The 26,406-nt window shown below is 44.4% G+C and overlaps 1 protein-coding gene across 4 annotated transcripts; it reads right to left on the bottom strand.

Annotated features, from left to right (window-relative positions):
• Positions 1–595: 595 nt before the first annotated feature.
• Positions 596–24,448, bottom strand: CLTA (clathrin light chain A). Of its 4 annotated transcripts, XM_048849996.2 has the most exons (7): positions 24,142–24,448; positions 12,079–12,116; positions 9,796–9,913; positions 6,919–7,030; positions 3,558–3,611; positions 2,084–2,119; positions 596–1,051 (listed from the first exon to the last, which is right to left on the bottom strand). In XM_048849996.2, the coding sequence occupies exons 1-7, from the start codon at positions 24,365–24,367 to the stop codon at positions 880–882; spliced, it is 756 nt and encodes a 251-aa protein (XP_048705953.1). In that variant the 5' UTR covers positions 24,368–24,448; the 3' UTR covers positions 596–879. The 4 variants fall into 4 exon arrangements, with proteins under 4 accessions (XP_048705953.1, XP_074984985.1, XP_048705954.1 ...); XM_075128884.1 differs by lacking the exon at positions 3,558–3,611 and having other exon boundaries at positions 24,142–24,447; XM_048849997.2 differs by lacking the exon at positions 2,084–2,119 and having other exon boundaries at positions 24,142–24,446.
• Between the last annotated feature and the right edge of the window lie 1,958 nt (positions 24,449–26,406).

Here is a 26,406-nt window from a genome sequence, read left to right as displayed (position 1 = left end):
TCCTACCACTCCCCTGTGATGTCACTCCCTTTCCTCTCAGTCACCCCAGCTGGGCTTACAGGACATAGAAGCACATGGAGCAAGCCTACCAGCCTGCCCCTTTCCTATGGCTGACCAGCAGCTGTCTCTGAATCAGCAGGAAGGGAAAATAAGCAGGGGCCTTCAATACATTAGACCAGCAGATTGGCTGTGGGCAGCATGGCTCTATAGCTGCTCCTTTCCCCCAGAGCTTCCATCTGGCATGCTAGTTAGCAAAGATAGCCAGGATGGAGCTAATGTTCCCAAGTCAGTTTCAACTGGTTGTTGCAGAGAGGTGCTTAACTGCTGGAGATTAGAGCCACAGGGGGCTTTAAAGGTGTGGTCATTGCCATCATGCAGCAAGGTAGATGTCCTCCTACCCACTGGTCTGTCACCTCATTGTAATGCCACACACAGTGGGTGAGGCCAGTGCTTTAGATCTTCTTTGGGAAAGTTAAACTGCCACTGTAACAAGGCTAGAAGTTTGCTCCTGGACACTATCTGAATTGATCATTTCCCCTTTAGAAGGGGAGATGGGGAAGCTACCTCTGTCTATGACAAAAAGAGGACAGAGATGTAACTCTTTAACAGACCTTTAATACCAGTACAGTTGAGAGTGACATCTCAGTGCACAAGAGTACAGAGAGACTACAGTTCTGGAGGTTCTCTCCTCCCATTTGGGACAGAGGAAGGAAACATGAGGAAGAACATGCAATCACAAACAATGATCAACTCTAGATACTTCATGAGGTTTGGTCCAAAAAAACACATTTAAACATAATTAATCCAATTACTGCAAACACAGCTTCTCTGAGTAAGGTTAAGATATTGCATTTGTAGTGTTTCCATTGTGCTTTTCCTTCAGCGAACCAGTGGAGCCTGCTTGAGTGAAATAAGGATGGAGCGCATGCGGGACACATCTTTTGCCTGCTTACTAGACTTGGGATTAAAGTCACAGAGCCGAGCCACACGTTCCCACTCGGTGCCTGGGGAAGTTTCTTCCACATCATTCACAAAGGCTTCTTCAGCTGCCCTAGAAGCAATCCAATATTACATGTTAATGGTGGATCTGTATGCCTCCTGGAAGCCACTCCTTTCCCTCCACAGAATACGGTTCAGTTTTACACATGTCATAAGAAAAATGTAACCTGACAGCTGCTTGAGAACATTAAGGCTTGTTAAGCTCCCCGACCCCAACCTTGGAGATGAACAGGTTGCAGTAATCTGCTATGCACAAGCAGTGCAGAAAATTGCTGTGTAAAATGTTGGAATACAGGTGTTTGGTTTAAGAGCAGTTATGCAATCTTCGCTTAAGTATGCACACAAAAAGTTTAAGACACTGACAGACAATTTAAAGCAATGCCTTGGTACATTTATTGTTTAAGCCTTCAACTTTTATCAGTTTGCTTTGGACATTTGCCAACTGGAAGTTTACCATCTACTGAAGTGCAAGATTGAGGAATAACTTCCATTTGGTTTACAGATACTCCAAGGCGTGCAGGCCACCGTAAAACTGTGTGCTGATGGTTCCCAATGGTGTAGAGAAGCAGCGTGGATTGAAGAGGAATTTAAGTCATAGCTCCCATGCTTGCATCTGCTATAGACTTACGAGGCATGTTTTGGCAAAGGGGAGGGTTACACTGAGTTCAGCTAAAAGGATAACATTTCCCCTTCTTTTATCCCGAATGTACTCAGTGAAGTCTTTTCAACGGGTAGGTTAGCAAAGAATAAGCAGTGTTATCCTTTTGGCATCCCTGTGCTGCTAGCAGCATTGCTCCAAGGAACATGTAACCCTTTGGTGCCTAGGTTAAGCAAATTGTGGGGCCCTGGTAGCCGCATAAGGGCTAAAGCAGTAAGCACTTTGAGAGAAATCAAACCAAATCCATCTACTCCAACAAGCAGTACAGAGAAAGCAATGACAGTGATCATCCTATGGAAGGGAAGGGGCAGCACTGGGCACAGGGATGATTCGAGTACAAACACCACTGAAGACAAGGGTCACTACAAACACTGCTACTTCATGTGACAAGACACTTAAGGGGGGCAGTGAAGATTTTTACTTAACTGTTCTAGGCTGTAGCAAGGATGGTTTATGTTTGTGCTTAAAGGTGAAGAGAAGAAAAGAAACAAGGAGAGAAAGTTTAAGTCAGATATAGAAAATGAAAATGAGCTTAATGCAGATGATAAGCTAGCTGGACATGCACTAGTAGCTCAGTCTACATTCAGGAAACATGCTGCCAGTTTTAGTCTGCAGCCGTTACACGGCACATTTCCTTTTGCATTGGCTACATGGAGACTGGTACAGGAAACAAGTGTTTTAATACCATGTCTTTCAGTGGAAACTTCGAGACTTCAGAACAAGATCAAACACCACCTGTAAATCCAGCATTTCACAAGTCTTGGCTTACATCCACCTACAGTTAGGCCATCAATTCCACAGTGGAACTTCAATCTTAATTCACTCAGACAAAGCCATACTACTGTTCTCACCAGTACACCTTTAAAAGGTGCTTTAGTATCTGAAATGGTCATCTTTGAATTCAAGTCTATAAATGTAAGGGAAGAAATTAAAGCATATGAACAAGCCAAAAAAAGCCACATTGTAATCCTTAAACTCATTAGTGAAAATGCCCATCATTCTTTGGGGGTTGGAAACCAGGGCTTTTACTTAGAAAAAATAGAGCTAGACTGAAAGGCCCATGGGCTGGCTTGTCTGTCTGCACACACAGCATTGTTCTCCAATGTTCTGGCTGTCTGGTTTCATATGCTGCATGTAATGGCGCTTTCACCACTCTATCCTTTGGGAGACATTCCCATATGGGTAAATACTCAGATGAAACTGGGCAAACAATCCTAACTTCCTCTCCACCACCCCAATTGCATATTAAGGCCTACTTTTCCCACAATTGACTGCACAGAGTTAAGTGCTAAATAACTGGCTTGATTTTCAGAGGTGCTGAGCACTGGACATTCTCACTGACTTCAACACAAGCTTTAAGTGCTCAGTACCTCTGACAGTCAAGTTAAATCCTTTTAGACCTCCCTCAAATCAAGCCCTCCAGCCTCAAGTGTTTGTTTGTAGGAAAGTGTTGCTTTTCTATTGAAGATCTTGTCTGTAGAGGTGGCTAGGGCCAAAAAGCAGCATCTGAGTGAGAAAGTACCAACACAGGAGAGGTTTGTTACCTCCATGCTCATAATACACCTTAGTGTGCAACCAAGCTTCCATGGGCCTGGAAGCAGGAGTTTAGTCTTGCTGTCATTTAGCAGTGTATTATTGGTGGTACGCGTGCTGCATGGGTTAGTACAAGTGATATCCAGTACGTCTCAGATGACCCTCTAGAGATCAAGGGGACATTTCACTCTTCAGTATTGCAGCTCAAATACCATGCTGTATTGTGTGAAGAACTGCTATATATACACCCATCAGCCTCTGATGCTGGACTCCAAATACACAGTGTAATGTAGTCACCAGATATATTAACTGTCTCTGAAGGATAACGAAGAGGATCAGACAGATAATTAGTAGTTAGGCAACATACACATAACCAATCACGTCAGCGAAGGGTTGTTTGTAGAAAGCTTCATCTGCCACCCTGGGCAGCAAGTAGTCCAAGAGGAAGGCAAGCAGGCAGGAGAAAAGAGAGAAGAATGAGAAGCAGAGAATATAGCAGAAGACAGGTTAGGTAAAACAAGAGAACTGTATTAAACTAGATACCAAATCAGAGTGAATCTGTAGTTGGAGTCAATATGCTGAGCTGGAAAGTGAATAATATTCAGTTGCATGTTCTGCATCAAGTTTTCCCCATGGAGGAACAGCTCGACAAACTTTGAGATACCTAGCTGTAGACTGGAGACTCTGGACTAGTTCAGGGAGACAGATCAGGATGTACTGATTTAAACCAAAGCTGTGTAAAATCACTGATTTTACAGCAAGGAGGAAACCTTGATTTAAATGAATTTGTTTTCATTTGTACTTTTTATTTATTTTCATAGAATCATAGAAATGTAGGGCTGGAAGTGACCTTGAGGGGTCATCTAGTCTAACTCCCTGCACTGAGGAAAGACCAAGTAAACATTGACCATTCCTGACAGATGTTTGTCCAATCTGTTCTTAAAACCTCCAATATGGGGATGAGAATTCCCTTGGAGCCAATTCCAATACTTAGCTACTTTTGAACTGTAAGGATAGTTAACTTAAATCTCTGTTGCAGCTGATTAAACGTATTACTTTTTGTCCTACTTTTGGACAACATGGAGAACTGATCACCATCCTCTTTGTAACAGTCCTTAACATATTTGAGAACTGCTACTAGGTTCTCTCCCACCCAAAGTCTTTTCTCAAGAAAACATGCCTTTTTTTTGGCCTTCCCTCACAGGTCAGACTTTCTAAACCTTTTTATTTTTTTGTTGCTCTTGTTGATTGCCAAAGGTTGATGGCCATTAAAACATTTTGATGGTTAGATATAGCCTTTACATTAGATTTGGTGCGTACCGAGGATATAATGCACCTATACGTCTTTATTTAAGCAACTATATAGCTTAACATACATTTAAAAAAATTACTGATCATGTACTAGATTAAGAAAATTACTTGTGATGTGTCAAGTTCTATCTAGATGGAAATTCAAAATTAATTAGAAGTGCACTAAAACATAAGAAAAACATCAAAAAGTCTATCAAATGAGTTTGAAATGCAAATGTTTTATCAGGAGGTATTATTTGTAGTTTGTTAACTGATTTCTAGTTACCATGCCCTTTGAGATTTTAGAGCTAGTAGATTCTCGCATATTAGTTTTGAATTCATAGATCAGAAGATGAAAACAGTTGAGAGTTGAAAAAGCAGGAAAGCTTGGTTTCTTAACTTTGCATGAACTAGTCATTGCACTGAATCATTTCAGTTTATTCTAGTCAAAGAAACATTCTCTCTGCACCTGCAAGGGACAACTGCTGATGCAGCACTTCAACAGATTCAGCCAGTGACTTCCACCAGCTCAGTGATTTGACTCTCTAAACCTGGAAAAAATGTTCTAGATTTCTGTATTTAAATTATTTTAAAGAGATCTATGTTAGGGTCTATGCTTTGTTTGTTTATTTATTTTTAATAAACCTGTGATTTAAAAAAATTTTAAATCAGATTTTTAACCACTCCACACTTCAGCGTGTATGTCCACTGTATTGGAGACCTATTTAGTAACTTTGGATGATCCCACTTTTCCATCTGGAAGTCTTACAGAAGAGCCATCCGAAGGGCTGTAAAGATGGTCAGTCACACCCATTTGGGCCTATGCTCTTCCAAGTTCACCATTACCACAATGGAGGAGGGGAATGAACCCCTCTTTCTACACTCTGAGCTCATCCCCCAGTTACAAGTTCACATCAGTTATCTCAGGGCTTACAGTACCTGAACTCCAGGACTGAGCTAAAGGACAGGCTTTGATGACATTTTGAACTTCACTGTCAGTCTACCCAGCAATGTGTTACTCAGACCGTCAGCAGGAAGATGTGACCAGTGTGGAAATTTCATTTGCATGAGAAACAAAGAGTAAGGGGTGTGTGCTAGAGTTCAGAGGGGAAGCCCTCCATTTGATTATTACAAAATATTACTCTTTCCAACCCCATGGGAGCTTCAGCTCCTCTTCCACCTCACCAAAGAGCCAGGCCTGCCTCTCTTGCTCCCATCATGCAGAGGCTTCTCACCTGGGAGCAATGGTTAGGTGAGGGAGAGATAAGGAGTTAGACTGACCCCCTTCCAATGAGGGAGTTGCCCCACAAAACTCGTTTAAAGAGATCAAGTGGACCATTTGACAAATCTCTGTACTTCCAACTCAGTTTTCCTATCTAGAGGGCAAACCATTGACTGGTATGAGGGGTTTATTCTTAAGAGCCCGACTTCTATATCCATTTTAAAAATTAAGACTATAGTAACGACTTTATATAGCATTGTTCAGCAGCTGAGAAGGAGGTATGGATCCGCGTTCATGTCGCATTCCCTGTCAGTACCTGGCCCAAGCCAGGGAAGCTAGTGATCCAATCAATGGACCAGACTCAGTGATGAATCCTGGTCACGTGCCACCTGAGGCACGCTGCGCATACGCAGAGAGAAACAGAGGTTAAGAATTATTGGCCAGGTTTACAGCAAGCCAGTGCCAGAGCTGGGAGCAGAACCCAAGACTCATCTCCCTGCTCGAGCCATTAGAACATGGCTACAAATTCAAGGAGGTCAGAATTATAATCAGAGTCAGATTTTGGGTCAAAGTCTGCCACACCACCATGCATCCTGTCACTAGAATGTTATTAGTATAGGAGGTCACCCCTCACTGGGGTATTGATACCTTCCAATCAATCAAGTCTCTACCCACCCAGCTGGCAGAACAAGAGGATTTATTTAAACTTACCCCGTAGGGGGTGCTGAAGTATTGAGAGGTTATTGTGGGAAAGCCAAAAAATATGTTCTTGCCAGCTAGGCTGAGCAGGCCAGTCACAGAATATCAGAGTTGGAAGGGACCGCAGGAGGTCATCTTGTCCAACCCCCTGCTCAAAGCAGGACCAATCCCCCACTAAATCATCCAGTCAGCACAAATTAAAAATCTTACCTTTGTGCTGGCTCTAACTACACTGACATGCTAGGCCACATTAAGCAAGGTCACATCTCCAGGTGCCAAGAACATCCTCATGGAACAGACCACAAGATCTCTGATAAGATGAAGACACCCATTTACAACTAAGAACCCCCTTCACCAATTGAAATCTTACTGACAGTTCCCCTGGAGGTCCAAAAGCACTAATGTATCTTTATTCCGACAACGGATAGAGACAAGTATACAAGATGCCAATGGCACTCTGGCTACATTTCATTCCTTCCACAACCAAACATTCCAATGAGCTGCAGAAAATCCTTACCTGTTGTTGGCTTTTGTTTTCTGTAGCTGTTCATCTTGCCTTGAATACCATTCTTCCAACTCCTTTATAGCCTTCTCTTTCCATTCTGCTTCCTGCTTTCGAGAGTTAGCATCTGCAGATTTAAGAGAGACCGTAACATGGCTTGTAAGCCAACGCCATGCATTTTGGGGCTCTTGCAGTGTTTGAAACTTCAGACAGGAACCCCATGTCATGATTAAAATGATGCACAAGTTAAGCGGTACTGTGACCCAAACTGATCAGACAAGGGAAGTGTAAAAAGAGTTTAGGCAGGTGCCTTGACATCTCCACACCACAGAACCCTTCAAGGAAGGGGTACCAGCAACTATCGCTTTATGCTGAAGACATTTATTTCCTGCTGAAATTTTCCTCATACAAGAGGCAAAATGTAGCCACTTCAAGGTTACCTCTTCTTTGAGGACAGGCTAAATGTGCTACTGAGCCTGGCTGGTGAAGGCTTGCTGCAGAAGTGGCCACATGCGATAGCCTTATGTTAATCCTATTTGCAGACTAGCTAAACTATTCCCCATGCTCCCAACAAGTCTACTCATACATAGCTACTACAGAGCCAATCTGAAGCTGGATGCAGTTTGGCTAATTACTGCATTTATTTTTTTTAAATCCCTTATTTCCCCAAAGGGTATAAAGTGATGCAGTTGTCTTGCCTAGCCTAATGTATTTCCCTAACATCTCTTACAGCAGCTGTACCAGCACCAGAATGGTACTTATTGGGCACCAGTGAAGCAGAGGAAGACAGATCTTTGTGGGACTTTGAATTTAGGAGAACAAGTTCAGTTAACATGCCAGGAGCTTTCATCTGGTCGGTGTCTACTGGAGAGCAATCCCATTAGCAGGCCACTTTCAAAACAAGATGGTACTTGTTGCTTTCCTCAACTAGGTTCTCAAAAACCTGGCTGCTTGCCAGAAGTAGGACTAGCAACCAAGGCAAAGGAGGAGAACAGTGCCAGCCAGGCAGTAAGTGGGTGATGGTCTTGGACAGCTCTGTGCTGCTAATAGCGTTCCTTAAGTCAAATACCTCTTCAGTGCCTTGTGAAGCAAACTGTGGGGGCCTGGTTGCAGGAAGCCTAAGAGAGGCATGCACACTTATCTTTCAGATAAGGCCAACTCCACCCACTCCAACAAGTAGGGCAGAAAAAGCAAGGATGTTATCCCACTGAAGGCAGGGGTTGCTAACACTGCAATTTCGTGATATACCAGGAGAGCTATTGAAGTACAACACATTCTCCCCTGCTTGAAGCGAGAAGCTGGCCAGGTTGACCTGCTGGTAGACTCTAGGTGATGGCATTCACATTGCTTGGAAGGAATTCCTCAGTCAATTGACAGGTCACTAGTTTTAAACAAAGTTTTAAACCAACCGCTAAGATGGAGGTGGGCAAACTATGGCCCGGGGATCACATCTGGCCCTCCAGACATTTTAATCTGGACCTCAAGCTCCCACCAGGAAGCAGGGTCTGGGGCTTACCCTGCTCCCGTGCTCCAGCCAGAGAGTGGGGTTGGGGTCTTGCCCCACTACGCACAGCTCCCAGCAGCAGCAGCATGTCCCCTCTCCGGCTCCTATGCGCAGGGACAGCCGGGGGTTCTGCATGCTGTCCCCACCTCAAGTACCTCCCCCGCAGCTCCCATTGGCCAGGAACCACAGCCAACCGGAGCCACAGGGGCAACGCCTGCCGACAGGGCAGTGTACAGAGCCACCTGGCTGTGCCTCCTCAGAGAAGCCAGAGAGGGGACATGCTGCTGTTTCTGGGAGCTGCTTGAGGTAAGCGCTGCTAGGAGCCTGCTCCCTTGACCCTCCCTTGTGCCACAAACCTCTGGCCCAGCCCGATCTCCCTCCCAACTCCTCTGTCCCAGCCTGGAGCACCCTCCCACACCCCAACCCCCAATTTCGTGAGCATTCATGGCCTGCCATACAATTTCCATACCCAGATGTGGCCTTGGGCCAAAAAGTTTGCCCACCCCTGCGCTAAGAGATCCTTTTGGTAATAAATGACTTCAATGCCCTAGTAAAGACTGTGCAAATGCAGTAAAATTGTAATGAGAGGCAACAGGCTTACACATGAACCGGCACTATGCTCCCCTCCATTTCTTGCTGGCAGAAGGGAGGCTGTTTTCCTTTTGACACCCATTAAAACACGAGGCAGGTCACTCAGATGTGTTACCTTCAGTTGAATGCCTTATGAAATTTGATCCAGTAGCAACAGACCACAGAAGAGACAGCAAGGGGATGGTCCATGTTTAGCTAACTTGTATAAGCCACACTTACACCATACTCAGTATTTAGAGGCGAGGCCTTTGTCTTCCCATTGCTGCTGGACAGGGCTGAAGTCTTAAAGCAGATCCTGTCACCCCAGAGGTTCTGGCACATAGCAGTGCTAAAACCCCTTCCAGTCAGGCTGCAGAAAGAGGCTGAGTAGAGGTACCCTCTGCTTTGTATTTTCCTTTTAGTAGGGCTCTCTCCATGACAGGTTTCAGGCAGAAGGGTGCTGCTGTGTGCAAGACACCGTTCAAGTCTCCAGATGCCAATATGAAGGTCGCTATTGGTTAAGGAGGAGCAATTTTGAAATGGCCTGAGAGTTCCAGTTCTGTTTTTTAAAGCTGGAAATCTCAGATGCTCAAGCAACTAGGAGATTTCCCCCTCCAGTGGGCAGCATCAAGCCAGCTCCCCATTAACAGGGAGTCTGATTGGGTAGTGTGTTGGTCAGCAAGAACTGAGGGTTAAGAATTTAAGATGGCAGATAGGCAAGTGAAAGTTAAAAATTCAACTCTTGTATGAAGGAATCAAGATGGAATCTGAACAGCAAGCCCTACAAAGAGAGACAGAAACTTCATGCTTTTCCTTACCAAGGACTTCTAGGCGTTCCTTTTGCTCCTCTCTCCATTTACGGATACTTTCTGGTTCTGACTGCAGTCGATCCACATGTGAAATAGCGGCATAGCAGTCTGTTGGCCCATTGCTCTCCTTAAAAATGGAAAACAATTGGAAAGTCTTATACAAGAACAAACACTTTTAAATACCCTAAACACAAATGGAATGTGTTCCTTAGAAAGGCCCAATAGCCTTCTCAAGTGCTAACAGGGCATGCCAGCAACAGATGCTTATAGTGGATTATGAACAAGGGTAACTAGCAAGGAGAGGCTTGCAGTAGGATTAGTGCTTTACTGGAGAAAGCAGCTAGAATCTTAGGCTAGGGAGCAGATTTGTACAGACAGTTGCAAAATTATGGTGGACAAGGTCTACTGACTGCTTTGATAAAAATGGAGTTTGGACAAGAGGTTGTGTTTGGGCAGGGGGGGACTAAAGAGGATAAACAAGCAATTAGAAAGAAAAAAGCAGCCAGGAAATTTCACTAAGAGGAGTTAATTAACATGTTCAAAGCACTGCAAATACCATTCATCCTCTATAGGTGGGTGTTGTTCCTATTGGGGGGGGGGGGGGGGAGGTTCCTTCCAAGGGTACAGTGAGTGAGAGTGCTGGAATTAGAACTAAGATCTCATTTTGCACCTCAGCCACGTTGCACAAAAAGGCCTGTTAGTATTTTAGCTTTCCCACTGCCAGTCACAATAAAAAGTCCACAGAGATCAGTTCTACATTTGCTTTGGAGCCTCAAGCGAGATTGAGAAATGAAGTGTTCACTTAGGGTGTAAGTGGCAGAAATTGAAGTGGCTAGACCAAAGGCCAACCACTCATCTGAATAGGGTCATCTAATGAATCCTTTGCCCCAGGAAGTAACAGCATCAACTTGGACATTTGAAATTAACCACCAAGACAATTTTAGGTTACAATGAAGTTTAAGTATACTTAGAACATTCTTATCAAACCTATGACAGACTTTTTAAAGGGGTTTGTGGAGTGGTTTAGCCAGCCATATACACTACTGTCCCTATTTAGGAGAGTCTTAGCAATATCTGTTCTGCTTTGCCACTTGATAAAGCAGTATCCATTATAATTCTGTCATACTGGACAGTAATGGCCTATTTGTCTAGTGGTTCAGAACTCTGATCACAGCTTTCACCCAAGCTATTTTAAAGAATAGTAAACACAGTGAGTTTGGATCTGATAATGCAGTGAGCATAGGATACAGACTGGGTTTTATGTTAAAAGGAACTGTTTAATGTTAGGATACTTGTCTTAGTCAAGTGTTCTCTCTAGGCTTAGAAGGACTGGATTTTTAATAAGCAAATATTGGTAAACAGGCATGATATACACAAATTGACAAATTTTTCCATTGATAACTGAAGTTAATAGATGGACAAAGAAAGAAAATGTTACTTGAAAACTTAGTTTGATTTAAGGATAGTTACTTTGCATATTTGGATGTGTGATGTCAGTGTTTCAACAGTGACAAACCTTTGATTTTAAATCTCAACATCCACTAAAAAAAGAAAAGGAGGACTTGTGGCACTAGTCTCTAAGGTCCCACAAGTCCTCCTTTTCTTTTTGAGGATACAGACTAAAACGGCTGCTACTCTGAAACTCAACATCTACTGTCATTAAATTGTCATGACACCCCCCGTAAGTCCCCACAGCTGTGAAAATTTATAAAAATTCAACATGATTGCTTAAGCATTTAAGTTATAAAACAAACACTGAGTTCTGCCAAAATGAGTTCTCCCCTGCTCTTTATGGAAGGCCACAGAATCTTTAGCTTGTGCTTAGTCAATGCTGACTGTGATTAAACTTGTTAGTCAAAGCATAACACCTCTAGTAATGTAGTGCCAGCCCTAGGTACCAACTCAAGTCCTAACGTGGGACCCGAGTACATGGCAGTCCTCCCAGAGGAGGGCACGTTACCAATTCAAATAGGATGTCAACATGGATTTGCGCTGTAATTTGTCTTCCACCTGAAGATGAAGTCTACTCAAATTGCCCGGCAGCTATGGAATCTCAGAATATTACAAGATTTGAGACTGGATTAGTTTTTTCCCCTTCATTAATAAGTCAGGAGATTTAAGTGTAATGAAAAGGCAAACAGTGGGGAACATTTCTATTTAGATTAAGAAAGCTAGTTTAAGCTTTAGTTTAAGGCTAGAAACTGCTTTTGAGAAGTCACTTAGAATACCTCCTAAATGTTAATTTCACCCAACAGGTTTTAATTGTTTGAGAGAGATCTCCTTTCAGTTTACCTGATAGAGCTCTCCATTCATCACCCCATCAACAGCATCTGTAAGGTAATGGTGACTGTAGTTAGACAGGTCTTGGAGAAAACATTAAAAATCACAATGCCAAAGCCTTAATATGATTAGGCGTATTAATTGTAACATTTGCAGACAATACAAAATTACTCAAGAGATTGTAGTCAGCTTTGGACTTCACTATGAGTTACAAAGGGATCTCACAAAACTGGGTGACGGCAACAAAACGGCAGATGAAATTCAGTGTGATAAATTCAAAGTAATGTACATTGCAAAATGTACTCCCAACTATACATACAAAATGATGCGGTCTAAATTAGTGGTTGTCACTCAGGAAAGACATGTTGGAGTCATTGTGGATAGTTCTCTGTAAACATCTGCTCAGTCGAAAAAGCTAACAATGTTAGGAACCATCAGGAAAGGGATAGATAGGACAGAAAAATATATTGCCTCTAGATCAATCTATGGTACATCCACACCTTGAATGCGGTGTGCAGTCCTTGTAGCCTCAGCTCCAAAAAGATATTAGAATTGGAAAAGGTACCAAGGATAAACAAAAATGATGAGGGGTATGGAACAGCTTCCAGGTGAGGAGAGATTAAAAAGACTAGGGCTGTTCAGTTTAGAAGAAAAGACTAGTGAGAGGGATATGAGAGAGGTCTATAAAATCATGACTGGTGTGGAGAAATTGAATAAGGAAGTGTTACTTATCTCTTCACAGAACAATAATTAATTCCAGGAATTAACTCCAATGGAACTAACAGGCAGGTTTAAAACAAACAAGAGGAAGTATTTCTTCACACAACAGTCAACCTGTTGAACTCTGTGCCAGGGGATGGTTTGAAAGCCAAAACATATAACTAAATAATTCATGGAGGATAGGTCCAATCAATGGCTATTAGCCAAGATGGTCAGGGACACAACCCCATGCTCTGGTTGTCCCTAAACCTCTGACTGCCAGATACTGGAACTGGAGGACAGAAAATGGATCAGTTGATAAATTGCCCTGTCCATTCCTTCTCAAACATCTGGCACCAACCACTGGTTGAAGACAGTATACTGGGCTAGATGGACAATGGGGGAGACCCAGCACAGCCACTCTTATGTTCTTAGAGATTATAAAGCAGATGAGGAGTTGCTTAAAGTTTTGGTATAGTGTTGAAATGTGTGCAGTGATTCATACAATCCTATGCAAGTTTCACAAGGAATTTCTGTTCTCAATAGCTACCATTCAGTGAGCTAATGAGGCAGGGTTGTATGAAATATGTGATCATGTAATTACATATGCATGAGAGAGCCAATTGAGCTTGCGCAAGCAACCTTAAATCTGGAGTTTAACTTTTGAATGCTCAACTTCACAATTCTAGCAAAGTTCAGTTTTCTTGTATAATTACACCGCTGTGGAGACATGGCCTCTGCAGATGAATTTCAGTACTATACATTAGTTAATACTGCTGACTAGAAGTATGAATGGGATGTCCAAGGAGGAGGATGTACATGCACCTTTACAATGTCTAGACACAAAAGTAGTACTAAAATGCAAAGCAATTCTCTTAGTATTAGAAAGCAGTAAAGACAGAAGAAAGCAGTGAAAATGGTGGTAAGTTCCTTTCTGCATGTTAGTTCTTTGAGTGTCTCAAAATTTGCAACTGAATACAAAGTCAGCATACTGATCCCATCTCATCCAGGCATACCACCATTACCTCTTCTGTATACAGTACCAATATTCACCACAAGCCAACACAAAAGCACGAAAATAGAAGCAGTACTAGAAGCCAAGCATTCTCTTATTGCAACTTTATTCAGGTACAGTGTTTGCATAATTCAGTAACAGCGGTCTGGAATAACCGGCTGCTTGCCAGCCTTGGGCCCAGTACAAATAATGCCGAGTTGTGCAGCAGCCAGCCTTTGCTCTGGAAACATGGAGCGTCCGTCTGCTTTCCTTAGGAGAAAAACTTAAATATAGCCTGCCTGGGAGCCTTTCCATCAGCCAACAATACCAAAACTGCTCCGCGTGGCTTTGGAGCCAGTGGCAGATTTAGACAGACAGGCTACAAGAACTGCCTGTGCCATTGCATCCTGAAGTCCCGCCAGCAACCAATCCTGTTGTGCATGCTGGCACTTTGAGGGACCTAATCGCCTTGCTCTAACAGTCTCAGCTTGGAGCTGCAGGGAGAGGAGATCTGACACTCTGGTATGCAATGCATTTTGAGATGTAACAAATGAACCCCAGAGTCAATTAAATGTTAGTGGATCTGGGCTGCAGAAGACAGTGGCAAAGCCTGAAGAAAAACACTTGAAGCTGAAGCTCTGAGAGGCTGGAGTTAGGGAGGTAGAGAACTTTCTTAGATGTCCCACTGTGTGTGTGTTGGGGGGGAGAAAGGAGGGGAAAGAGTGGGGGAAAAATGAGTCTTAAGAGCCATGAAGAATTTCCTCTGCACATTTCAGAGGTCTGCAGCATAAGCTAGGAGGGAGACAAAGGCCAAAGGAAAATATAGGGCTAGCTTAAAGAGGGGAGGAAAAACAGGTCCTGAAAGAGGACTTAGTGAGAAAATATTTTTACTCAGATTGCAATAAAGAGACATCTAGAAGAGCAAAAGAAAAGCTAGGAAATGTGTCTAATGTTTGATGCCCCAAAGGCCAGGCTGGGGTAACTCAAATGTACAAATCAGATTTGTGAGCTAAGGCTATGTCTTCACATGGAGCAGTTTAAAAGAGCCAAAGGCTCTTTATCTAGGGCACCAGATACTCAAGGCAAGGCCCAATTGGTAGATCAAGGATCTCTTCATGGATAACCGTTCAGAACCAATTTCATCATGTTTCTCTTTAGTATGACATGCCGCTCAGTTACCAACACAAAACCACATACTGTTAACATGAAAGGCCATGCCAGTTATTGCTATCAACTCCCACTCAGCCTTGTCATGCCCTAGTGACCATTTGGAAGTAATTGGATTAAATACTAAGTGTTCAGTGCAGTGCTCTTAATTTAGTCCATCCCTTACTAATCAGAGTGGTTTTCCACAGCACTGTCCAATGTGGTTTTTCAGTTCATTTTCCAATGTGTCAGACATTATACTCAAGACTTCACACATACAGCTCAGATTCAGCATTTTTCCAACTTGTTCCATTACTCCTAGTTGCAGCCACCTTGAATACTCCTTTCCTTGAGGGTTTACTCTTTTGAATGTGTGTTCTAATCCCCATTCCAATCTATTAAACCAAGTTTTCCCCTTCATTACACAGAAAAGCCCCACGGCATGTGGAAGGGATTCTGTGGCATGCTCTCCTAGCAAGAGCATGATGAAGGCCTTTCATATGAAAGCTGCTCAACTAGGTCTCTACACATTCAGGAAGGGGAGGGTACTACAGCCACCCACAGTCCTGAAAAAGGGACAGGGGTTACCTACATCAGCAAGCTGTCCTATTCCCCCCCTCCCCGGGCTTTCTGCCAATTTAGGAAACCAGTCCCTGCAGGGACCATGACAGTGCAGCCAGGAACCCAGGACAACATACAGTAGTTCTGTAGATGGCCATGGCTTCTAACAGGTGTTCACAAGATTTGCATAGAACCCAAGATTTCTACAAATTTAGGGATTTGAAACCCCACCTGTACGGAGGCAGCCCACTCAAGAAAGGGGCAGGTGAGGAGACTAGGCGGCAACTTCACGTTTCCTGTCCTTTAAACAGGTTAGTCTTCTACCCTATTTTTCTGAGTAGAACATTTTACAGTTACCTGAGCCTTCCTTTCTAGTGTACTTCTAAAAGAGTTCCCTGAACTAGACTTCACAGATGACCCTACCATTTCGTAGGAGTGGTCTCTATGTGTATCAGGAAAACAAAACAAAAAACCTAGTGGAATTGGGAAATAGAAGACACTTCTTGCCTAATGTTAAATCATTAATTTAAACAGAAGTAGCAGAACAAGGGTTTCATTTTCGTACCAATTACTTAAAGAAACCTGAAATAGACCCGGCTGTTAAAGAAAGAACAAAGAAGTCACCATGGTGTTACCCTAAGTGTAACTGGCAGAATAAGCAACTGTGTTAGGAATACATGAGGCCTGCTTTCCTACTCAAGCTGTATGAGAGAGCTAGAGCTCATCTCCCCTACATAGCCAGCTAAGAAGCTCCATTTAATGACAACATATTTCCCCTTCTGAGATGTATTAGTTTGATTGTGAAACTTGACACTATTTATAGGACCAGAATTTCTTTAAAGGGCTATAATGGAACATATAGCCAATATTAGACCAGGGGTCAGCAACCTTTCAGAAGTGGTGTGCCAAGTCTTCATTTATTCGCTCTAATTTAAGGTTTCACATGCCAGTAATACATTTTAATGTTTTTAGAAGGTCTCTATAAGCCTACAGATTATATAACTAAGCTATTGCTGTATGTAAAACAAACAAGGTTTTCAAAATGTTTAAGCAGCTTAATTTTTTTTTAAATGAAAATGCTGATCTTATGCTGCTGTCCTGCTCAGCCCACTGCCAGCCTGGGGTTCTGTTCACCTAGGCCGGCCCCAGACTGACAGCCCAGGTCCTGGTGGCAGTCCTGCCCAGCCCACTGCCGGTCTGGGATTCTGGCCCCGCCCACAGAATGGCTACCTACCTTCTCCCTAGTTCTAGCCCATTCTCTTCCTATCTCTCTGCACTGAGCTGAGGGTGGGAGTGCACGGAGCACAGGACTGGGGGTGAAGGTGCAGGCTGGGGTGTAAGGTCTGGCCAGGAGCCAGAATGAGGGAGAGGGCTCAGGGTTGGGGCAGGAGATTTGGGTGTGGAGTGCTTACCTGGGCAGCTCCCATTTGGTGTGAGGGGTGCAGGTGGGAATGTGGGGGTGTGTGCAGGAGCTCCTGTTTGGTGCTCAGGGTGGGAATGTGGGGTGTGCAAGAGTTAGGGCATGGGGGGGTTGGGTATGTGTGGGGGTTTAGGAGTCAGGGCATGGGGGGGCTGGGAATATGTGGGGGATGCTAGAGTCAGGGCTGGGGTTGTGTGGGGGAGGTGCAGGGGTCAGGGCAGAGGGCTGGGGGTGTGGGCTAGGGTCCTGGGGGTGCTCCTAGCCTCCTGCCCAGAGCAGCTCACGGCAGGGGGCTGGAGGGGATATGCCTCGATTCCACCCCCCTTTCCCAAGGCCCCATCCCCACCTCTTCTCTGATTCTGCCTCCTCCCCAGAGGAGAGAGCGCACTGCTTCTCCCCTTCCTCACAAGGGCCATCAGCTGATGGGCGGCAGGGGGGGGGGGGGGGGGGAAGAGAAGAGGAACCCAGCACACTGGGGGAAAGAGGCAGCAGAGCAGGGGAGCTTGCCTGCCCTGCAGCTGCCAGGACCAAGCTTCTTTACTCTGCCCCTACCAGGGCTGGTGGCTGGGACCCAGCAGGCAGCAGTGTGCCATTAAAATCAGCTCGCATGCCATAGGTTGCCGACCCCTGTGTTAGTTCTCTTTGCAGTCATACTGTCAGACTACTCTGTCTATTAACTGGCTGGCTCCCAGGAGTGCGCATTGCTGGGTAAACAATCTGCAGTTAAGATGTTATCCCCACTACAGCAAGTCAAAGCAAGGGCTGACTAGTCAAAGAACAGACAACACTGAACTTTTGGAGACAGGCCTTTCTACCTTGTCAATGTCCCATTTAAAAATATTATCTAATTAACATGGTTGAACTGTTTTTCCTTCCTTGCAAATTACACTAGTTAATAGAACATACAAGCTTACTCAAGTGTGATGGACATTAAGCTGTAACCCAATGCCCGGTAAACCTGCAAACACTAAGTTTTAAACAGGTATTCTAGAAAAAGTCAGCTCAGCAAATACCCCGAGCATCTTGCATCCTAACTGTGACACCTTTGCATTAACCCCAGATGAGGGATCATCATCAACTTCATCATCACAGGGGAAAAAAATTAGTAAATGCACTTGAAAAATATGCCCTTAGGAAGACTTGATTTTTGTTTTATTCCACTCCTCTCCCCCAGCTTTCTTCATTTCAGTCAGCATTGATGGGGTGCAGTAGCAGAAGAGCAATCAAGACTATCCCACCTTACCCCCTATAAAAGCTTCCACTACCTCCTCCATTACTTGGAAGGATCCAACTTAATACCCACAAGATTCTCTCCTGTGGAAGAGGTAACGAAGAGAAGACTCAAGTATCCCAGCCAGTCAGTTATTTAGGAGGGAGCCCACCTGAAACCTTCCGCTTTCTCCAACCCCACAAACCTCCAATTTCTATTATGCCTTTTTGTCCTGCTGCGAAAGAGAACCACAAGCAGAGGGTCTACAAAGTAGATTCCAGACCCTGCTCTCTCTCCCCAGAGAGCAGTGAGTTACCCTTCAGCACCCATTAACTCTTACCAGGTTTTCAATACAATCCCTATCTCATAAGAGGGCAGCTGGAAGTCTACTGCTGCCCCCCTCCTCTTCCAGATGTTTGCAGAGGCTTCGGAGCGAGGTTACACAGACACTCCCAAAAAAAGCATATGTATGGGGGCTCCTACAGTAGTATATTAAAGTTAGGGCTAGTCTACGCTGGCAATGCTAAAGTGCTGTCACATCAGCGCTTTAACGTGGCTTGTGTGGTCGCGGCAGAGTGCTGGGAGACAGCTCTCCCAGCTCTCTTAAAAAACCACACACCGTCCCCCCCAAACAAAACCCACATCCAGCACTGGTGCACTGTCTACACTGGCACTTTACAGTGCTGCAACTTTCTTGCTCGGGGTGTGAAAAAACACCCCCCCCACCCCCAATGCAGTAAGTTTCAGTGCTGTAAAGTGCAAGTTTAGACAAGCCCTTAAACTACAGCACGTACAACTGCAAAAGATAGGTCTGAGTTCAGAAAAACCCAGTCTAAAGCATTTGCAGAAGCAACTGCAGACCAAAAATGCAACACTCCCAGAATAGTCACTTCACACTAAAAGAACAATAATGAGGTAGTCAGACTCCCTGTGAAAACTGGGAAAGTGACTGGAAAGAAAATTAGCAACCGAAGAGTGCCCACATAGTCTTCTTTAGACACCACTGACATCCACAGTAGGGACACTAGTAAGCAGTTTGCCCATCTCTGCTAGTAATCATGTTATATTTACTATTCTCCCATTAATTGAGTAGCAACTGTTTTGGAACACACTATTCATGAATACAGCTAAGATTCTGTCACAAATATTTTTAGTAAAAGTGATGGACAGGTCATGGGCAATAATGAAAAATTCACAGAAGCCCGTGACCTGCCCTGACTTTTACTAAATATATCCATGACAGAATGTGGAGCCTGGGCATCTGCCATGGGCTGGGAGCTACAGGGGACCCCACCACACATGAGGGACCAGAACTACAGGGTCCCCCTCCTACAGCAGCTCCCAGCTGCAGGCCCCCCCCCACCTGAGGTGACTGCGGTACCCCACAGCTCCCTGCCTCCACAGGCAGCAGGGGACCCTGCAGCTCCCAGCTGAGGCTGGCTGAAGTCACAGAGGGCTTTGGAAGTCATGGATTCTGTGGCTAAATCGCAGCCTTATGCGTGAGCCACCAATATAGCTTAGTGTGGTGTTGGTTTCCACAGTGCTTCTTATGGAAAGAAAAGGCATGCTGATGCAGTTTTCTTGCTATAGAAGTTAAAATCAATATCCAGGCAGTTTATTTTCATAACCTGAACTGCAACACACAAAAAAAAGCCCCACACACCCACCACACGCAACAGTTCTTTACGCTTTGTTCGACCAGAAGATCTTTGCAACCTTGGAAGACAGGAGATATCTACTTCTGAATAGTAGCTTGCTCTATGGAAAACTAAAGGTTAATTCTAGCTGGAGCGCTCCAGATAACTAGGCAGTTACTGCAGTTCAGCTGCCAGTGCTCAAATGGAGAACAGTGAATCCTTTTGTTGTTTTAACCCTTTCCGTGTTATGTTCCTATGGCAGAGAAAGTCTAAAGCAGGGACCAACACCCAGTTGGCTCAGCTGTGGGAACAACTAGTAGATGGGGATGCGGTGATCTGGGGAACCAAGGAGAGAGTGGTGTGGATTGTGGGATTCCACACAGAAAAATAGGCACAGGCCCATCACTGGGGAAGGGGTGCCTAACGAGAGACATAGTGAGGATCAAAATTGGTCAGAAGTTTGATATGGCTCCATTTTTACACTTGTCCCGTGTCTTGAGAAATCTTGTAAAGTTCCACCTTTCCTTTGATTTTTAACTGAGCAAGTGGAATTTCTTTTACATGCCCAAGCAGCCAGCTGAACACTGCGCTATTTTTTTTTATTTAAAAAGCATATATACAAGCTCCTCCAGCATACCCTTTCACAAACACCCAAGCTGAAGCTGGTGATTACTTTTCACTGCATAATTTCATTTTTTACATTGTAATTAGTTATTTCCTGTGGAGGTACCTATAATCTCATTTCATGACTACTGTATAAAGTCAGATTTTACTCTGGTAATACAGTGCCTTACATATAACTCAACCTATTTGGTATTGTTTGTAAATAAGGCAGTTAAATGGTTAAAGTTAAAAAAAGTAAATCCACAAATCCCCTGCTGCTGCGCTTAAGTATTTAAAATTAACAGGGTGCAAAAAGCAGTTTGCTTGCAGTCAGCCAATTACTTGTATTGTGCAAAACTATTACATCTCACCAAGAAGAGTTGGACAGCTGTCCCGATACACTTTTGTTGTAACCTTTATGCAGTTTTATAGTCAGAGGTGGAACTAAGGATTCTGAGTAACCTCACCTCCCAGAGAAGCAGGTCAGTAGGAAGGTTCAAATTCTTGGAGTCATGAGAACTAATTACAGCAGCTCAAACTGAAAGTCAGCCTTCTGTACTGGATTTTAGGGAAAGAACACCCATTAAATTTTGATTCAAGTGGAACTGAATGACCGATCTTCCCAACTAAAATATCAAGTTCTATTTTATAATCCTCTCCTACTCATTTGTTCTAGAATCTATTAGAAACAGGATTTTGTCTTTTCTATAGGGATGTCAGAAGTGTGACTTTGTCATTTAAAAGAGAAGCTTACTAAAAAGTTAGAGTTTTTCATGTCAAGCCAAATTAATTAGTTTTGGAAGGTTCACCAGGGTTCTCTGTATTAGAGAAGGATTCATAACAGTGAGATAGCCACACTATGGATGTGGAGCAAAGGCTGACTTTAGACCAATTTATTTCAGAGTTGCTCCACTGGAGAAAGGAAAGATTGCAGGGGACATGAGGAAGCGCCCCATAGGGGAAGTACTTCTCTGTGAAAATGAAGAAATTATTTCTTGCTTTTTAAACAGTCACTTAGGCTGGAAAAAAGTTACAGCTGTATGTCATTTAGAGACCTACTCATTCTAAGACATTAAAATCTATGCTTACATCAGTTAGGTTACCAAAGACTTCATGATAAAAAACAAGGTGCTTGCTCCTTATAAATTCATCTGCTGCTTATTCCTGGTTGAAGTCTGAGTGCTCTGTGAAGTCGCTCATCTATACAGGCACTAATTGCTATCAGAGCAGGATGGACTTGGGGCAGGAAATAGAAAACAGGACCAAACACCAGAGCTCAGGAAATGACTTAATGTAAACATCCCTAGTAGAAAGTTGTTAGAATACGCTGCACAGAAGGTTTTAGGCTCCATTATGAACACCGACAAAGAATGGCTGCATCCGTGACTAGTTTAGAAGTAGCCCTTAATGGAATAGTAAGCACCATGGAAGCTTTACGTCTGGAAGTCTCATGCTCTTCCGGTCCACCTAGTCATCCCAGCTAGACTCTACAGAGTAGAAGTGTTCAGTTAAGGGACTATACGAGATAGGAAAAAAGCAAACTCAATCATCCAGTAAATCTCCAACTTCAAAGCTATACAGAAAGAGGATTTTTTATATTTGAGATGTTGTAATCCATCAAGTACTTAAAAAAATTACATTATTCAACTTAAAATATGGAAACAAGTTGCAAGTCTAGCAGAGTTTGAGTACCCATAAAAGTGTAATGGAGAAAAACAGACACAAGGTGGGTAAGGTAATATCTTTTATTGGACTAACATCTGTTGGTGAGAAAGAGGTCACCTGAAGAACTGTGTAGCTCAAAAGCTTGTCTCTCTCACCAACAGATGTTGGTCCAATAGAAGATATCACCTCACCCACAGTGTCTCTAATATTCTGACACTGCTACACTGTATACATACATGGGGAAGAATGCAAGACCAACATACTCAATATAACTAATAAGTCAACAAATTTTAGCTTGCTGAGAAATACAAAGAGCACCTTTCCTTTGAAGAAAAAGCAGCATGTATTATGCAAAGGCAATTTTTCTAAGTTAGAAAGAGGTACAAAGGTTACTAAGAAACAATGACTGAAGGCTACATAAATTAAACATTAGCCCAGTGGCTAAAAAACACTATACTGAAAGAGGCGATCACAAATGCTTCAGAGCTTAGCTTGTCCTTGGTGGAAATAATATAAGGTATAGTATATACTGGGTCAGTCTCATCTACATTTTTCAGACAAGCTGAACATCAGCTTCTGTTTGTAGACCTAAATGAAATGGCCAAATTTTCATAAGTGCTCAACATTCTCAATAGGAACTGCTCTTTTCTACATCTGGTTCCAAGCCTCCACTTCTCATCTAAAGAAGAATGTTCAACTAAACCTGGAGGATGCAACTCCAGTACTCGGGGCAATACTGGAGCTTGTCACTATATCAAAGCTTCCTCCGTTAAATCTTTTCAACTTTATAGAACGTACTAATTTAGTGACATCAAGTCTGTGCTTCTATGCATCCTTCAGCTAAGCTCAGTGTTCCAATATCCATGGTACATTGGTCTATTTTTGTCTCAGGAATCCTGACCAGTTCAGAGTAAAGCTAAAGATTCACAAAATTAAGACTGAAGTGTTAAATTCAATACAGGACCATCGTGCTGTTTTAAGCAGCACTATTTTGGTTTGCAAGTCCATAAACTGAGGCTAATAATGGTTCTTTCAAACCAATCACAAATAGATGGGGAAAGTACTGTTACGAAGCTATAGGTCTATAGTACTGAAGAATCTGTTTTGCAAGATGCAAGGAAAGTAAGATGTTCTTAAAATATTGAACAGAATTCACTATTCATTTTAAAGCAATATTAATACTAGCAAACCAGAAATTCTACAATTTACAATATTAAGTTTAATTTAGTTGGTGATTGGTCCTGCTTTGAGCAGGGGGTTGGACTAGATGACCTCCTGAGGTCCCTTCCAACCCTGAGATTCTAGGATTTGAAATTGCTAGATTTCATTGATTTAGTAATTTTTAAAAGGAACTATTTTCAAACACTTGAGGGAGAAATGATAATATCATGCACTGATATGGGAGGCTTAAACAGTGTAACACACTGAAGCGAAGGGCTAAACAGACTTTTCAGGACAGCGCATCTGCCTACAGAATACTTCTGCCTGGGGAATTCTGCTTTAGAAAAGATGCCTATTCATGTAGTGTACAACCAGGACCCAAAGCCAGACGTGTTGCAACCGCTGCCACTCTCATAAGGGGAGTGATGTTATTGGCCAAAACCAGTTTTATCCGTTCATCTACAGGATTCTAGGGAGAATTAGGAAGCTCAGGCAGGAGCTAGAAAGACTGAACAATGGTTACCCCTGCTTCTGTACACAGCTACTCAAGCGCAACGGCAATCAGGTGCTACCACAGAAGAGATCAAAGGGCCCAAAGGACTCGAGAGGTCAGACAGAGCCCCGGCCCCAGGAGAAGCCAAAGCCACAGCCACATGTACTGCGCCACGGTCACCTGGCCCGTGGGTTGGTCTGGGCAGGTCCCGACTCCCGGGGCGACAGCGGTGGCTCTGGACGGGCCACGTCTCAAGCGTTGCTACAGAGCAGCTCGGGAGCGGCCCGAGTGACAGCCGGGGAGCGAGAACAAACCGACTGCAGCGGAGCCGCTGCGCCTTGCCAGACAGGGCGCCCCTGGCCCGGCCGCCGGGCTCGGCCCAGCCTCGCCGGAGCCCCACAGGGCAAGGCCCTGGCCCCGCGGGAATCGCCCCCGGGCCCGAGCGCACAGCGGCCTCCCCCCGCGGCGCTGGAAGAGGGGCCCTACCCGGCGAGGGCCCGCCGTGGCCCTGCAGCCCCGCCGGCACCTCGCCGCTCTCCAGGATGCTGAAGCCCTCGTCGTTCTCGATGCCCGCGATCTCGCTCTCCTGCTGGGCCAGGAAGGCGGCGGCCGGGTCCTCCTCGCCGCCGCTCAGCGCCCCGTTGCCCACGCCCGGGCTGTCTCCCGCCGGCGGCTGGGCGGGCGGCGCGCCGAACAGATCGAACTCGGCCATGGCAGCAACGGACACGGAGCGCAACGGCCGGGGCGCGAGCGAGGACGACTTCCGGTCCAAGGTCAACACTTCCCCTTCGCTCCCCCCGGAAATCTAACGCCGGGGGGAGCCCGGCGGGGACTGAGGGCGCCACTCACCAATGAGCTGAGAGCATAGAGGAAACACTCAGCCAATCAGCTAGAGGCAGGGCGGGGATGACAAATCCGCACGTGACTCCAGCGGCGGCCTCAGCCGGGACTTGAGAGGGGGTGGGACCAATCAGCGTCCCCTCCTCCATTCCATTCCTCGCCCCCGCTAGGAGTAGGGGCGGGGAGCGTGCGACGTTGTGTGGCGCTGTGTGTGCTCGTGTGCACCCATGGGAATTGCACGGCGGTCTTCTGTATACACGTGTCCTCTATGGGGGTTACATTGTCTGTATTCCGCGTGGCTCTGTGTAAATATGCGTGTGCACTCTGCTTGCACACGCGCGTGAAACGCTGTGTGTCTGTTACATTGTGCATTAGAGACAGAGGCGTTGGAGGGCCGGCTCGCCAGCTGTGTACGGCTCCGATGCTGTTCCAGACTCCCCGTGTAGGGACAGCCCCAGTCAGCTAAAAACAAAACAGTGGAAGTAGGTGGCCTGCCGCCCTTGTGAGTTTGTTAAAATGGAACAACTAGTGTGGTGTGATGTCATCACATACCATCCAAATGTCATCACCCGCCCAAAGGAAATGCAGATTTACCACTCCCTCCTGCTTCAGATGTGTTTTATTATGAAATAAGTTAGTAAACACTGGGCCTGTACGGCAGAAGAGTTTTTCCCAAAAGTGTAATAAAAGAGTATTTCAGGCAGGGGTTCTCAAACTGGGTGTCAGGACCCCTCAGGGGGTCACGAGGTTTTTACATGGGGGTGGGGGTTCACAAGCTGTCAGTCTCCACCCTAAACCCTGCTTTGCCTTCAGCATTTATAATGGTGTTAAATGTACAAAAAAGCGCTTTTTAATGTACAAGGTGGGTCGCACTCAGAGGCTTGCTGTGTGAAAGGTGTCACCAGTACAAAGGTTTGAGAACCACTGATTTAGGGGAAAGTCAGAGACACCAAAGCAAGGTGCTGAATTTCCTGGAGGTTTTGCAATTCAACTCCAACATGAAGTCAGAGCAACGATGCATTTATTTAAAAAAATAATCTTGTGAAGACAATAAAATAAAAATAATAATTCCTATTTTTTATATATAGCACTTTTCATCCATAGAACTCAAAGTACTATATGCAGGAGTAGGGTGACCAGATGTCCCATTTTTAAAGGGACAGTCCCATTTTGGAGGATTTTTTCTTATATAGGCATCTATTACCGTCCACCCCCGTCCCATTTTTTCACAGTTGCTATCTGGTCATCCTATGAAGAAGGTAACCAAGTTCAGTGGGGTGTATTCCATGTTCCTCTTGGAGCCCTAAGCAACCCTACCATGTAGTTTGTTCTCACTTCACAATTCCACCCTTTTAAGGCCTCTCATCTACCATCCTTTCATTCCTAATTCTTTCATTCCTAATACTTTCCTTTAATCAGCTAGAGTGTTCTGCCTTCCTCTCTCTCTTTCTCTCTCCTGATGTCCTGTCTCTCTGAGAAGCTGCTGGCTCTACACCACAGTGTATTTCTTTGGAAATGATTGCATTCTCACAAACAACATGATTGCGAGGAGTCAAGATCAGAAAAAGAAGATTTCTTAGGAGTCCAGCAGAGCTGGCTGTATTTTAAAGAATCCTTATAGAGGTTATAGGGACAAACCATCCCGATGTGTAGAAAGAATAGTAAATATGGCAGGCGACCAGCTTGGCTTAACAGTGAAATCCTTGCTGATCTTAAACACAAAAAAGAAGCTTACAGGAAGTGGAAGATTGGACAAATAATCAGGGAAGAGTATAAAAATATTGCTCGGGCATGTAGCAGTGAAATCAGAAAGGCCAAATCACACCTGGAGTTGCAGCTAGCAAGAGATGTTAAGAGTAACAAGAAGGGTTTCTTCAGGTATATTAGCAACAAGAAGAAAGTCAAGGAAAG

The sequence above is a fragment of the Caretta caretta genome, chromosome 5 (assembly GCF_965140235.1).
Source record: "Caretta caretta isolate rCarCar2 chromosome 5, rCarCar1.hap1, whole genome shotgun sequence".
Lineage (NCBI taxonomy): Eukaryota > Metazoa > Chordata > Testudines > Cheloniidae > Caretta > Caretta caretta.
Note: the sequence above shows the minus strand (reverse complement) of the source record. Positions and strands in the feature narration are given on the sequence as shown.

Coding starts and splice junctions, on each gene's coding strand:
- CLTA (XM_048849996.2), bottom strand. CDS start 24,367: ATGGCCGAGTTCGATCTGTTCGGCGCGCCGCCCGCCCAGCCGCCGGCG. Junction 12,117..24,141: donor CCACGGCGGGCCCTCGCCGG/GTAGGGCCCCTC, acceptor ATTACCTTACAG/ATGCTGTTGATGGGGTGATG. Junction 3,612..6,918: donor AAAACAAAAGCCAACAACAG/GTAAGGATTTTC, acceptor CTTGCTGCCCAG/GGTGGCAGATGAAGCTTTCT.